Below are 10,417 nucleotides of genomic sequence, written 5' to 3'. Positions count from 1 at the left end.
TGTGTGTGTGTGTGTGTGTGTGTGTGTGTGTGTGTGTGTGTGTGTGTATCATTCTTATTCAAACCACCACAGGCTCTTTTTGCTGACTGGGACACACTGCGGCCAGACATCTGCTGCTCCTGCAGCCGTGCCTTCCCTGTCTGGGATGGATTGTGGCCTCTCAGTCTATGAGCCAAGTCAACCCGCCTTCCCTTAAGACGCTTCTTGTTAGGAACTTGGTCGAAACAATGAGGGAAGTTAACTAACACACAGTTAGGAATGAATGGTTTAGTGGGTTGTCTCCAACATGGGTTTGCTCTCTGTGAAGAACAGAACTTATAGAATGAGTGTGTGTGTGAGAGAGAGAGAGAGAGAGAGAGAGAGAGAGATGAAGGCTGGAGGGATGGCTCAGTGTAAGTTAAGAGCACTGGCTGCTCTTGCAGAGGACCTGGGTTTGGTTCCCAGTATCCCCATGGCAGCTCACAACTGCCTGCAACTCGAGTTCCAGGCAATCTGATGCCCCATTATGGCCTCCACAGTCATTGCACACTCGGTGCACAAACATACATGTAGGCATCCATGTATACACATATGATAAAAATTTTTAATTATGAGGTACTGAGAAGAACCAGTTAGATTAGTTTACATGCATGGCCCAGGCAACCTGACAATGGCTGGCTCACACCAGAGAGGCTGAGAATCTGGCAGCTGCTCAGTCCATGTGATGCTGGATGTCTCAGCAGTCCTAATTTCACCCTAAAGGCCTGGAGGATTCTTGGAGAGCTTCTAGTTTGTGTCAAAAGCCCGAGGAAGCTTACTCTAATCTCAGCAAAGGAATGTAGCAGTAGCAACAACAGGGTAGATGAACTTGCTAGCAAAAGTGAAGACAAGCAGGTTAAAAGCCAAGACTTCCTTCTGCCACCAAAAGCTGCCACCGACATTTAGGGTGAGGTTTTCCACTTTGAATAATCTGACCAAGAAAGCTCCTTAGGGGAGCATTGATTCTATTCAGTTTGGCAACCAAGATTAGCCCTCGTTCTCTCAAAGCCACTGTTCTTAGGTATGTTGAGAAGTCCCTAATGGTCACTGTGGGATACCCTTCACCAGTCCAGAAATTCTGTGGAGGAAGGATGCCACCAATTGCAGTTCCTCAGCCTTACACCAGAATCAGGCGCCCGAATAAAATAGTCTTCAAAATGTGCTCAGCCTAGCTGGGCATGGTGGCACACGCCTCTCCTCCCAGCACTTGAGAGACAGAGGCAGGCAGATCTCTGTGAGTGTGAAGCCAGCCTGGTTTACAGAGTGAGTTCTAGGACAGCCAGGGCTACATAGAAAGACCTTGTCTGACAAAAAAAAAAAAAAAAAAAAAAAAAAAAAATCAGACCAAAAACAAAGCACTCAGCCTGTGGTATAAGGTTATCAGCAGCAGAAAGCAGAGTCATAAAAGGTACTCCACTTAACTGTATCCAAATAAAAGGTGGGGCGTTGATGGCTGCGATCTTCAGGATATGTCCCCGTGGGCAATCAGCTGGTCCTTCCCTGCAGGGCTTGGGATGTCATGGCTGGGTGTGAGCCACTTGCCGCTGTTCAGGTGGGAGCCTGGAGCCAGAGACGCTGTGAGATCTGGAGTCCCTGAGACCGGAGAACGGCTGCTCACCCCAGCCTTGCCCGAAACTCGAGCCTTGCTTTACCTTAGAGCCCTACTTAAGTTATTGGGGTGGAATTTTCTGTTACCGACAGCTCAACAGCCCAAGCCCATGGGGCACACAGGGGGAACCTCTTTGACCTCTGGGTGGAGTGAGAGCAAGGGACTCAGGAATCAGAGGCTGGCCAAGGGGAGCATCTTTCTCTGTGAAAGAGGAGCCTGCAAGCCCCTCCTCTTCCCGGGATGCAGCCCTGGCTGTTCATGCCACTCCCCTCAGGACTTTGAGAAGTTCTCCAAGAGGCGCAGCCATGCTCACAGTCTCTCCTAGAGTGGTCCAGACTAGCCCAGGCATCCTCAAGAGAGTTAGTTGTACCTCTCTGCTTGCCTGTCCCGCTCACTGGTCAGATGGGAGTTTGGAGCTCCTCCCCCCAACCTGAACTGGATGGAAACATGGGGAGAAACTCCCCGCTGAGAGTCTCCACAAAGTAGGAAGACAGACCGAAGTGCAGAGGGCTGTCAGTCGGGGGCACATGATCACATCCACACAGTGGCTGTGGTAATTAGCAGGCCCACAGGCTGCAAGGGGGGCCAGGGACATTTGGAAAGTTCTAGAAAGACAGACCTCCAGCCTCAAGTCCCCCAGCCTGCAATTTCTAAAGTTTTCAGATAGAAGGGAACCTGAGGACCCTCCTTGGATCTGCTGTCCCAATCCCTACAACCTTGACTCCCAGGCCGGCCAAGAAGACTGGGCTTGGCCTAAGGATGGGACAGGGGGAAGTAGGGTAGCCCCGGCTAGGTAGATATTTCTTCCCTGGTCACTGGCAGCAAGTGAGATACACACTTTCCAGAAGTCTGATAAACACTGTGACCTTGTACCAATCCTACACCTTCCCGGGCCTCAGTTTCCTTTCGGAAGCACTGACTCTGTGGGGGCGTGGCTTTTCTTAGCCGAGGGGGAGCCTGGAGAAGATGGGGTGCGGGGGTGGGAGGCGGGCCCCACTGGTCGCAGCGCGCTGGCCAGGCGCACACACCGCGGGGCGCTCGGAGCTGGTGGCTCCCGTCCTGCGGGTCCTCAACCTGAGCGGGCGCCCGCGGGGAGCGCGGAGAGGAGCACCTGTGCGACCCCAGCCTCCCGACACGACACCCGGGCGGAAGACGACGGGGACCCCGCCCGATCCCTCCCGCGAGCGGGCGGGGCGGCCCCACGCCGGCTCCTCCCCCGCAGCCCCGGCTCGGCTCAGTCGCGGCGCGCGGTTCCGCAGGTGGCAGCTATGACCCAGTCCTGAGCGCCCCGCCATGGCCGGCACCCCCAGCCTGCTGCGCCTGGCGCTCCTGCTGCTCGGGGCGGTGAGCAGGGCCGGCCCTCGCCCCCAGGTGAGCCCCGGGGCACCCGGCAGCGGAGGGGAGGGGGGCGCTGCGGTGTTCTGCGGGCGGACGCAGGAGCTGGCGGAGGGGCCCTCGGACTTGAGTGAAACTCCAGGACCCCTGGCGGGGGAAGTGCAAGGCTCAGGGGGGAAACGGACTGCCGAGCTGGGGAGCCCAGGTGGGGACTGGACACCGGGTGATTACCTTCATCTAGACCCCGCTTCTCCGCCAAGGCTCCTCTGCCAGGGCAGCAGCTGCCCCGCCGTTGCCCTGCGCTGACTTCTGCGACTCATCTTTGTCCTTCGCCGCCACTTTCCCAACTCCTTTTTCCAATCCCGCTGGCTCTCTGCCTTCCCCCTGTACCCAGGACCCCTGAGGTGCCTCCCCTACAGTCAGCTCCTGTGTTCTCTTCCGTGTGTGCTACCCAGGAATCTCAGGAGGGCCGAAAGGGCCTGATTGCTGAAACCCGGCTCCTTCCACCCCAGCCTTGGCCCCTCGTGACTGTCTTTGACTCATAGCCCCAGGGACCCTGCCGGTGGCGGCTTGTTGTCCTTCCTGGTGACCTCCCAGGTGGCACTGGCTTGCCACCCCCGCCCCAGCCTCTGCGGCAGGCATGCAGCAGGTTCCCTGCTCCTCCTGAATCAGCCAGGCCCTCTCACACACTCTGCTGACACCCATTCCGGTCCCCCTTTGGTTACTAACCCACCAGGAAGCGTACTGGGACACTCGGGAGCACCCTACCTCCGTGGGGTCACCAAAGAATAGGTTGCGTGAGGACTCTCGTGTGGACCTTTCTCTGGCGCTTTCTGTCCTGCCTGTGTGTCTTGCCCCAGGCTCCTGCCCTGGGCATGGTGGTCAGCTGCTTGTGGGGAGGGTGGTTGTTCAAAAGTGCCAGGACACCCTTGAGTAGAAGAGACCCAGGCCTGGGCACTGTCCTATAAAAGGGACACTTGACCATCATCTGGTGTCCAGACAGACCTAAAGGACCGAAACCTTTGGGGGAGTGGGCCTGAATGGCCTTGAACTTGGCCTGAAAGAGGAGGGGAGGAGGCAGACCTGACCCCTGGCTGAGAACCCAGTTGTGGGCAGAGGTGCCTCCCAGCGAAGGTGCCAGCACCCTTTGAGCTCCCAAATCCTTTTCCAGGTTAATCCTCTCCCTGTTCCCCAGGGCCAGCTGACCCCAAAGGACACCTTCCCTGGTCCCTGGCACCGTCCTCACTGTTCCGCCGCAGGCCATGGCTTTCCTGGTGACATTGGGATCTTTCCAGAGCCACAACCGCAGATCCACTGCTGACTTCCCTCCTGTGAGCCAGGAAGGTGGGGGTGTGAGCCTCCCGGCCCAAAGCTGCTGCAGGCCACGTTTGCAGAGCAGGTTGGGATTGAGGCAATAGAGCCAAGCTTGAGGGCTGTCTGTTTGCTCCCCCGCCAAATCCCCTTCCCCAATGGCAAGCTCCTTGAAGTAACAGCACCGGAGCATCAGAAAGTGCAGTATGCTAGAGCTCTTGATGGGGTGCCCTTGTTATGGGGGTACTGACATCTCCAGCAGCCCCAGAGGCGCACGCGACAGTCCGCTTTGGGGTTAGACTGCAATAATTTACAGACACAACCTCATGACCACTCAAGAGGCTGGAGAAGAAGCCTTGTGTTTTACTTTCTGTCTGTGAGGTCAGCGAGGTTAGAATGGCCCCCTCCGTGTCACTCAGGGTGTGGCGAGGGCTCAGTATCAGGGCTCCCTAGGCAATGTGGTCCAGCAGCTTAGGAACAGGGAAGCAAAGAGTGCAGGACCCCAGCTCTCCGCCTCACACCTTCTCCTGAGGGGCATGAAGGCTGAGGGAGCAGCTCTAGCTGGGCCAGAAGTTTCTTCCTTGCAAGATAGTGGGATGGCTGAATTGACTTCCCAGGCTACTCCAGGGTGGGAAGGACACTCCTCTTCCCTGTTCTTGTTACAAACAGACCCTCCACGAGGGAACCAGGCTCCTGAGAGATAGACGGGCCTTTGATGCTTGACGTTCCAACCAGACAGAACTGGGTTTGAGGTCAGGTCTGATCTCATCTGGAACTCTTCAGTGGGACCCTCAATGATCCTGAACCCCGGTCTCCCCATCCGTAAAGCAGGGATCACAGAGCCTGACATGGAGGGATGGAGGGACGCCAAGGAGACCAAGACTTGGTTTCTGAAATGGCAGCTCACGGCCTCCAGGAGAACTGTCCTTTGGAACCTGCTGTGTTCCCCAGGCTGCAGACTAGAGCCTGGAGCGGGACTGTTGGAAGCTCCTGGCCTCCGTGCTCCAGCGAGGGGCAGTGGAGGCTGAGGCCTCGGCTTGGGCTGGGAGGACTTTGTCCCTAGCTGGGCTCCCTTCCAGCAGGGACCCAGCGTGGGGCTGTCCAGGAGCAGCCAAGAAACCACATCCTGTCCTCCAGGGCCTGGTGCTGAGGAAAAACAGGTCCTTCACTGACTGCACCTGTCCTTTGGCAAATTCATCTGTGTGTGTGTGTGTGAGAGAGAGAGAGACAGAGACAGAGATGCATATGAGACAGAGATAAATTGGGAGATAGATGTACAAGGTGTGTGAGCACCTATGTCTCTGCGTGTTTGTTGGGGACCCTTTGTGTCACCATGTGGGCAGCAACTTATTAGCATGGAATGATGCATCCGACTGTGTGTGTGTGTGTGTGTGGTGTTTGTATCCTATCTGCTATTCTGTGCTGTAAAGGGTATGAGATTGTATTTAACACCCGGGTGAGTGAAAGGTATCAGCTCGTTTGTGTCCATACAGGGGAGAGGCACTGTGTTGTGACAGCGTTTATGTGTGATTGTGTGGCTCAGTTGTGCGTGCGCGTGCGTGCGTGTGCGTGTGTGTGTGTGTGCGTGCGTGTGTTGCTCAGTGTTTCAGCATATGCCTGTTCGCCCGGCAGTCTGTGTGCGACGGCGAGCAGACTCTATGTCAGTGTCTCCTTGCTGGAGACAGCCTCGACAGTGAGAGGGATGCTGCATGTGACGGGGTGTTTGTGAGAGAAGGTGGCTGCACCTTGCCTCGCCCTGTCTGTTGTCTGGTCAGCCATCTCAGGAATGACCTTAGGAAGACAAAACGTGGACGCAAACAAACAGGGCTCAGCAAAGGGCCGCGTGATGCAGGCTCCGGGAAGGGACCGGAAGGAAAGCATGGTGCCCAGAAGGAAGTGGCAGGGACTCTTCAGGGCTGTACCCAGTCGGGGGCTCTAGAAATTGTCTTCGGAGCCCTGTTTGCTCCTTCTGAGGGGGCCCACCCCCCTCCTTCCTCTCCTCAGATGAGTACATGCGAAGCCAGTGGAGGAAGCCCTGTGCCACCGTGCAGGTTGTGGGCAGAGCAGACGGGGCACGAGTCCACAGGCTGTGACCGCCCTGGTGTTCTGTTCTCCGTCGTCCCTTGCTACTTCTCCTGAGGATGTCCCCTCTTCACTGTGCTCTCCACCTGGGCATTGTCCTCACTTGCCTTGATCCTCCTTTCTTTCCCCCCCCCCGAAGCCCCCTGCTGCCGCTGGTCCCAGGAAATGCCAGCCTGTCCTTCTGGCCCTTGAGGTTCCTGACCTGCCGTTCTAACCATGGCCGGTGCCTTGGACAGCCATGTTAATTTCTCCCTCCTGGGAGCTTATTGAATTTAGAAGGAAGACCCCTAGATCTAGGAAGCCAGGCTCGGGGTTCCGGTCAGTCTCCCAAATAGAGGAGACCCGCCAAGACAAGGCTCTGACAGCCCCTTCCACGTGCGGGGACCCACGGTCCTCCAGGCATGGACCCTTGTCCTTGCCCTTTGCCACGCAAGCCGGCTGAGGGTAGAAGCTAAGGCTTGCGCAAGATCACAAACCTAATTTAGGGGAGGGCTGCAGGGCCGAGGGCAGATCTAACCCTCCCTCACCCCCAAACGAGGGCCCCTCGCCGTTTTGTCACCCGGACTCCGGGACCTGTGGCACTAAGTGGCCCCAACTTCAACAAGGCTTGTCCCAGGTCAGAGCCCCCTCTCTCTCCCGTCATTTCCTTCGCCCCAGAAATTGCCCTGGATGTCTCTGCGGCTGGGCTTGTGTGTATGTATGTAATGTGTTCATGTGGGGCGGTGCATGCATTGAGGGCATGTATACATTCGGGGTGTGTGTGTGTGTGTGTGTGTGTGTGTGTGTGTGTATGTGGAGGACAGGGATAGAACCACACATCTGAGGTGGGTTCTGTCTCTGGGACCTGGGCCTGACCATCAGGCTAACCACTGAGCCTCAGGGAGCCTCCCGCCCCCACCTTCCCAGCTCGAGGATTGAAAGCGTGTGCCACCGGCTCTTTGCCTGGGTTCCAGCTGTGGGATTTCGGCTTTCTCGGGTTTGCAGGGGCGCACTTTACAGACTGAGCCACCCCCCAGCCGGGTCACCTCTACACTTTTGTCCCTACCGTGCCTTCCTGTCGAAAGGCCCGTCTTCCTTGCTAGGCCAGCCTCCATTTTTTCTTGCCTGTACCTCTCAGATGACCCCAGATGACCCCTTCAGGTCGACACTGAGACCTGCCCCCTCACCCCCACCCCCCACTTCCTGAGCTCTCACACCCACTGCCTTCTTACTTCATTTGTCGTGCAAAGCATTCCTCCCCAACCTCATACAGCCTGAAGACCCTCAGGACAACCTGTCTCTCCCCAGCACTCCCTGGCTTTGGCGGGAGATGAGGCCCTGTCCCAACAGAACCCCAGACTGAAGTGAAGGTTCAGGTCTTTGCTCTGCTCTGTCACTGTCAGAGCCAAAGTCTCTTTGACACTCCCGTGGTGCCTGGCCATCAAGGCTGTCTCCAGCGGTGCCTGGCCATCAGGGCTGTCTCCAGCCGCTGGCTCCTCCTCTCCACTGGGAGCTGCTGGTTCCTTGGGCCGAAGCCTCCTCACTCCCTGGCTAAACACACCGCTGCCCCATTCCCAGCAGTGACCTTGCTTTCTGCCACTGGCCCTATAAGGATGGGTATTGTGGGGATTCCTTCCCTGGTCACTGCTGCCTGCCCTCACCTGTCCCACTTCAGGGCACTGAGAAGAGAAATAGAAAAGGAGGGAAATAGAAAAGGAAGTGAGGGATGCACCAATCCGCCATGGTTTAGTCCGATGGGTCTGCCAGCCCTCGGCAATGGCTCGGAGCACAATTCTCATCGGCTGCTGGTACATTTGGTTTCCTTTTCTTTATTCTCCAAGCAAGTACTGCCGACCTTTGCTCTCGGAAGAAGCTGTCCTTTGGGGCAGCCTCACCAGCACACTCACTCCAGAGATGTTGGTGGCATTCAGAGCAAGCTGGACACCACCCCCACCTTGCTTCTGGAACTTTCCGTGTCACTAGGAGCAAGCTCATGTCACCGTGTGTCGTTCTGTGGTGATGTCATATGAACTAGGACTCTGCTCAGACCAGGGCAGGCTCACCCAGAAATTATATCTGTTGTGTGTAAGTCAGGGGGTAGGGGGGACAGGAGGTAGGGAGGGAGGGCCAACTGGGACTGTCCCAGGCACCTGAAAAGCACCTGTTTCATTTCATCACCTGTTTAACTTGGGGTTTCAAGACGTGAACTAGGCTGAAGAGATTGGGGTCACTGGGGTGTTTGCTGCCAAGTCTAATCCTCAGCACCTCACGTGGTTGGAAGGAGAGCACCAACTCCCACAGGCTGCCCTCTGACCTCTACACACCCTCTGCATACCATGGGTGATGTGCTCTCTCTTGCGCGCACACGTATGCACACGTAAGCACACGTGCTCGTGTTACACACTCGTGTGTGAATTTAATTATGTATAACTCCCTACCGGGGGAGGCCCTCTGATCGTTTTGACATCTATCACTTCTAAGTGGGTAATGTTATCTTTTTTAATCTTTAAGGATGTCTGTGAAACAAATTAAAAAGCATGACATCCCAAGGCTAGCCATAGGGCGCACCCAGAAATCAGTAGAGGGGGGTGTGGAGGGGGCCTGTCAGAGCCACACACTCAAAAGCCGGCGTTGATAAACTTATTGAGGCGCCCATGACCCCGTCACAGGTAGGAGGTCACCCCCAAGGGCAGGCAACAACTTCAGTGTTCTGGAAACATCCTGTCGTCACCCTGCGCTTCGCATCCCTTACCCTGCCGGGATACAGGAGCAGGCTGCATGTCAGGTCTGTGTTGTGCTAGAGAAGACGCTGTGTGTGGGAGTGTGGCCTTCCTAGGGCAGCGACTGAGTCCAGCAGGAGGGGTGGACGATGGTTGTGGCTGTTTTTTCAAGCCCTTGGGAAGCCACATCCTGCCTCTTGGGAAGCTGCAGGTTAGCCACTGAGCTTGGTGACGCTGTGTCCTGGCCTCGGCTCTGCTTCCCAGGATGCCCTGTGCCTTTGATGGAGTCCTCTCTTGACTCTCCTAGAAGGGTTGGAAGCAAGGCGTTTCCAGGCAGGCTGCAGGCTGCGTCACTCAGGAAGTCTTTCCTTTGCTGAGAGTCAGTGAAGGGCAGATGGGACCCCAGATGAGTCACAAAATTTCCCCCCCGCACTCTCCTTCACCCCACCTCCCTAAGCGTTAATCTCTAGCTGGATACTTGTTGCTCTTCAGCCTTGCACACTCCCTGCCTGGGTCCCCGAAGGAAGTGGCAGTCACTCCTTCTCTTTCTTTCAGGAGTTCCTGGTGGGCTTCGGGCCGCTGGAGCTTAAGAATGCAAGAGGACGGGAGTCCAGTGGGAATGGAAGGGGCTGCTGGAGCCGCAGAGCCCTCATTTCTGCTTTCCCTCTTAGGGTGCCACGGTGTCCCTGTCAGAGACGGTGCAGAAATGGCGAGAGTATCGTCGCCAGTGCCAGCGTTTCCTCACTGAGACGCCGCTTATGGCCGCAGGTGGGTCTGGATGAGCCCTCATAGCTGTACTCCCGAACAGCTCCAGGGGGCTCTCATGAGCCCAGGTCCTTAGCTGGTGTGGCTTGTCTCTCTGGAATGCTAGCTGCCCGGGCCTCTGTCCTGGTGTCCATACTACGTCCTCACTGAAGAGCCTTCCTGGCGGCTTAACCTGTTTCCTTGCAAGCAGCTTTGTAGGTACTGTTTGATCGATGTCTTTAACCCCATGTCAGGGACCCCACTTTCCGTTCTGTCTCCTCCTCGGCCCCTCCTGAATTGTGTGTATAGACACACAATTAAGACTGAGTGCTCAACATACACACTTACACAAATCAATCTTTATTTTTTTGAGTAAGAGCTCATGCGGCCCAGGCTAGCTTCCATCTCACTATGTAGGCATGAATGATTTTGAACTTTGGATCGCCCTGCCTCTGTCTCCCAAGCACTGGCGCCTAGCTACCACCACACCTGTTTTATGCAGAGCTGGGGGCTGAACCCAGGGCTTTAGGCATGCTAGACAAGCATTCTACCAAGCCAACAGGAGTAAATTAGTGTGTGTGTGTGTGTGTGTGTGTGTGTGTGTGTGTGTGTGTGTGTG

General features: G+C 56.2%; 1 protein-coding gene across 1 annotated transcript in view; it reads left to right on the top strand.

The window, feature by feature from the left end:
* The first annotated feature begins 2,651 nt into the window (after positions 1-2,651).
* Glp1r (glucagon like peptide 1 receptor) overlaps positions 2,652-10,417 on the top strand; it is a 32,577-nt gene continuing 24,811 nt past the window's right edge. The window contains exons 1-2 of the mRNA XM_055607242.1: positions 2,652-2,998; positions 9,726-9,822. Coding sequence (XP_055463217.1) covers positions 2,921-2,998; positions 9,726-9,822 — 175 coding nt within the window. The 5' untranslated portion in view covers positions 2,652-2,920. The remainder of the gene's footprint in view (positions 2,999-9,725; positions 9,823-10,417) is intronic.

Source organism: Psammomys obesus, unplaced genomic scaffold (genome assembly GCF_907164565.1).
Source record: "Psammomys obesus unplaced genomic scaffold, mPsaObe1.curated_primary_1811, whole genome shotgun sequence".
Classification (NCBI taxonomy): domain Eukaryota; kingdom Metazoa; phylum Chordata; class Mammalia; order Rodentia; family Muridae; genus Psammomys; species Psammomys obesus.
The sequence above is the reverse complement of the archived record's forward strand: the minus strand, read 5'-3'. Positions and strand labels throughout refer to the sequence as shown.